Here is a 2734-nt window from a genome sequence, read left to right as displayed (position 1 = left end):
CGGACTAGATGATCTGCTCAGGTCCCTTCCGACCCTAGAAACTATGAAACTATATTTAAAGGGCTTGCAGGCAGCCCAGCACCAAGGAGCTGTTCCCTGATGTTAGGTTCCCTGAGCACTGGTAGATGCACAATAGGATCTGAGGAATGTTATCCAAGATCCCCAAAATCATGCATCCTACCACGCCAGACCTTGAACATCTGCCATAGCACACACTCGTTTTGGCATCCAGATAAAACTCTTCAGATCCCATAGCATGATTTAATTTAACATCTGGCAGGAACCCATGAGGCTATGAACTCAGCCTCTCTCTGCAAGCTCGTCTATCCCCATGGTAGTGCTCAGTGATCCGGTTTCAGTAGAAAAGATAGGGAAAGCCTTCACTCAGACTATTGTATATCTTGGTGGCATGAGCAATCTCTGTGGAGTTGGGAAATACGTTTGAATCCCTTCACTCTGGGGCCTACAGCTCGGTTTCCTGCTTTGTGGACAAATGCTCTATCCACTGGGCTCTTATGCTGTAGGTAGGCACCATTTTTTCTATTTTGAGTGAAAGTGACGGTGGCTGCTAAGCTTCCTACTGAACTCATGCTGTTTGTGTTTGCTATACGTGCTTGCAGCATGCCAAAAGGATGAGTGTCTCCCCTACGTTTGGGTCACAACAGAGAGCAGATAGCGGCTAAATGCCTGCTTCCTCAGACTGGAGCACTTCTGTGCATGTGTCGAAACCTATGTTTAGACACTACATTGTGGCAGCCCAAAATGTAGTTGCTGTGAGTGGGTTTTGTGGCACCTGGAGTGGAATTTTCTGAAACTTTTTTGCAAATTGAAAATCTAAATTTCACCCAACCCCTTCTATACCAGTTTGCCAGTCCAGATCTGATCCTGAGAGGTTAGTCACAGAGGAACCATTTAGCAAGCATCTGAGCACAGGAGGATCCCCAATTACTTTTTACGATAGATTTACTGCCCCTTTGCATCCCAGGAGAAATAGTTTCATCTTGAAAAATGTCCATCACATCCTGGGAAGCTGAATTATATTACAGTAATTTCTTTTTATCCATTAGCAATTTTTCTTTTGTGTCCTTGTTTTTTAATAACCAAACACAACACATACATTAATCCAATTAAACATCCACAGAGAAATTTTTGCAGCACAATTTACAAGTTCATAATCCTTTGTTCAATTTTAGTATATCCTATTTTAATTTTAGTTAATTATCATTTTTTGTCTGAAGCACTGTTTAATACAATCTGTTGACTTAAGTGGACATATAGGCTTGTGTTCCAATTACAGCATGTTCGTTTCCCTTTTTTTTCCAGGTTTCAAACTTGCTTTTAACTACCTAAAAGATAAGAGATTTGTGGAAGCAATAGAAGTTTGTCATGATGTAAGTTCTACATAAAACTGTTAATTACATCATGAAACATAGGGTGATTAAGTTAAGTTATAACTGACAATCTTTTCTTTTTTATTAGGTCTTGAAGGTGTGCCCAAGTTACCCCAAAATTAGAGAAGAGATTTTGGAAAAGGCTCAGAGAGGTCTCAAACCCTAAAAATAGAGTTCTTTTTTAATATAAAATGTTCTGACATAGAAATATGACACATACTAGAAATAAAAACGTATCTTCAGTAAGGATTATGAATTTTAGACTTTCTAAAGAGAACAATGGGCCTGATTCTCATTTTTATTTAAGACCCCTTTCTGGCAAGGTGAAGAAGCCTTCCAGTAGGAGTAGACTGTGTTTATATCCAAGTGAAAGCTCCTTTATCCTACTGGGAAGGGATAAAAAGACTTTCTTGTACACCAGATTCAGGCTTGGCATAATGCTAATATCAGAGTTTAAAGTTTTGAAGGATTGCTTTAGAACAGAGATGTCAAACTTGTTTCGATCCTAAACGAGATTTTCTGCAAGCCAGATCCAGACCTTCAGGCTTCCCATGGGCTGGACAACCTGTGAGTGGCAATGGCATTCTTCCCACTTTCAGCATGGTTTCAAAACCCAAAGACTAAACACCATTGCTGCTTGCCCTCCCCATTTTTCCTGTTACCTATTTTAGTCACTAAGTATGACTAAACCCCTGATTTCAGCAATGGCTATTGGGGTGCAGGAAGTGAGTGGCATTAACTCCCTGGTTTCCAGAGCTGCATTGAAACAGTAGTTCCAAGGGCCTTGGGGATTAATGTCACTGCTTCATGGGCTTTGGCAGTCATAACAACAAGCCCATAAGTCAAATCAGACCTGTGAAGGAGGGTAGTCTGGCTTATGAGAAACTGACTGGAGCAGGCTATTTGCTTAACACCGCTACTTTAGAGTATTCCTGAGGCCTCACAGACCTATTAAATGTAATATTTCAAGTTCTTTTACCAGCAAATATGGGCTATATTTTATAGTTAATAACACTAAACCATCTTTTTTGAAATAAATGTATTAATCTATTCACTAAAAATAAATGAGCAAGTACTATACTATGAAATTTTGTGGTTTCTGGTTTTGAACTTTATTTTCAATGCTTCATTAAATTTATTGTACTTTTTATTTGTTTGTTGAGGCATTATTTTTAAAAATGTGTAAAAAGGTAAAGAAGGACAGAGTTTTATCTTGTAGGTCAATGGTTCACAACCTTTTTAACTTCAAGGCACTACACCATGATTTTTCAGAATTTAATGGCACCCTGGTTGAAAATCACTGAGTTGGAATCTAAAATCAGAAGAGTTATGCAGTGGTGCCT

At 39.0% G+C, this 2734-nt stretch overlaps 1 protein-coding gene across 2 annotated transcripts in view; it reads left to right on the top strand.

Annotated features, from left to right (window-relative positions):
• The window catches only part of TTC21A (tetratricopeptide repeat domain 21A), a 69352-nt gene extending 66875 nt beyond the window's left edge, over nt 1-2477 (top strand). For both annotated transcript variants that reach the window (XM_019530162.1, XM_019530146.1), the window contains 3 exons: nt 1324-1391; nt 1480-1664; nt 1945-2477. In XM_019530162.1, coding sequence (XP_019385707.1) covers nt 1324-1391; nt 1480-1557 — 146 coding nt within the window. In that variant the 3' untranslated portion in view covers nt 1558-1664; nt 1945-2477. The remainder of the gene's footprint in view (nt 1-1323; nt 1392-1479; nt 1665-1944) is intronic.
• Nucleotides 2478-2734: the final 257 nt, after the last annotated feature.

The sequence above is a fragment of the Crocodylus porosus genome, unplaced genomic scaffold (genome assembly GCF_001723895.1).
Source record: "Crocodylus porosus isolate Cpor-Errol unplaced genomic scaffold, CroPor_comp1, whole genome shotgun sequence".
Classification (NCBI taxonomy): domain Eukaryota; kingdom Metazoa; phylum Chordata; order Crocodylia; family Crocodylidae; genus Crocodylus; species Crocodylus porosus.
Note: the sequence above shows the minus strand (reverse complement) of the source record. Positions and strands in the feature narration are given on the sequence as shown.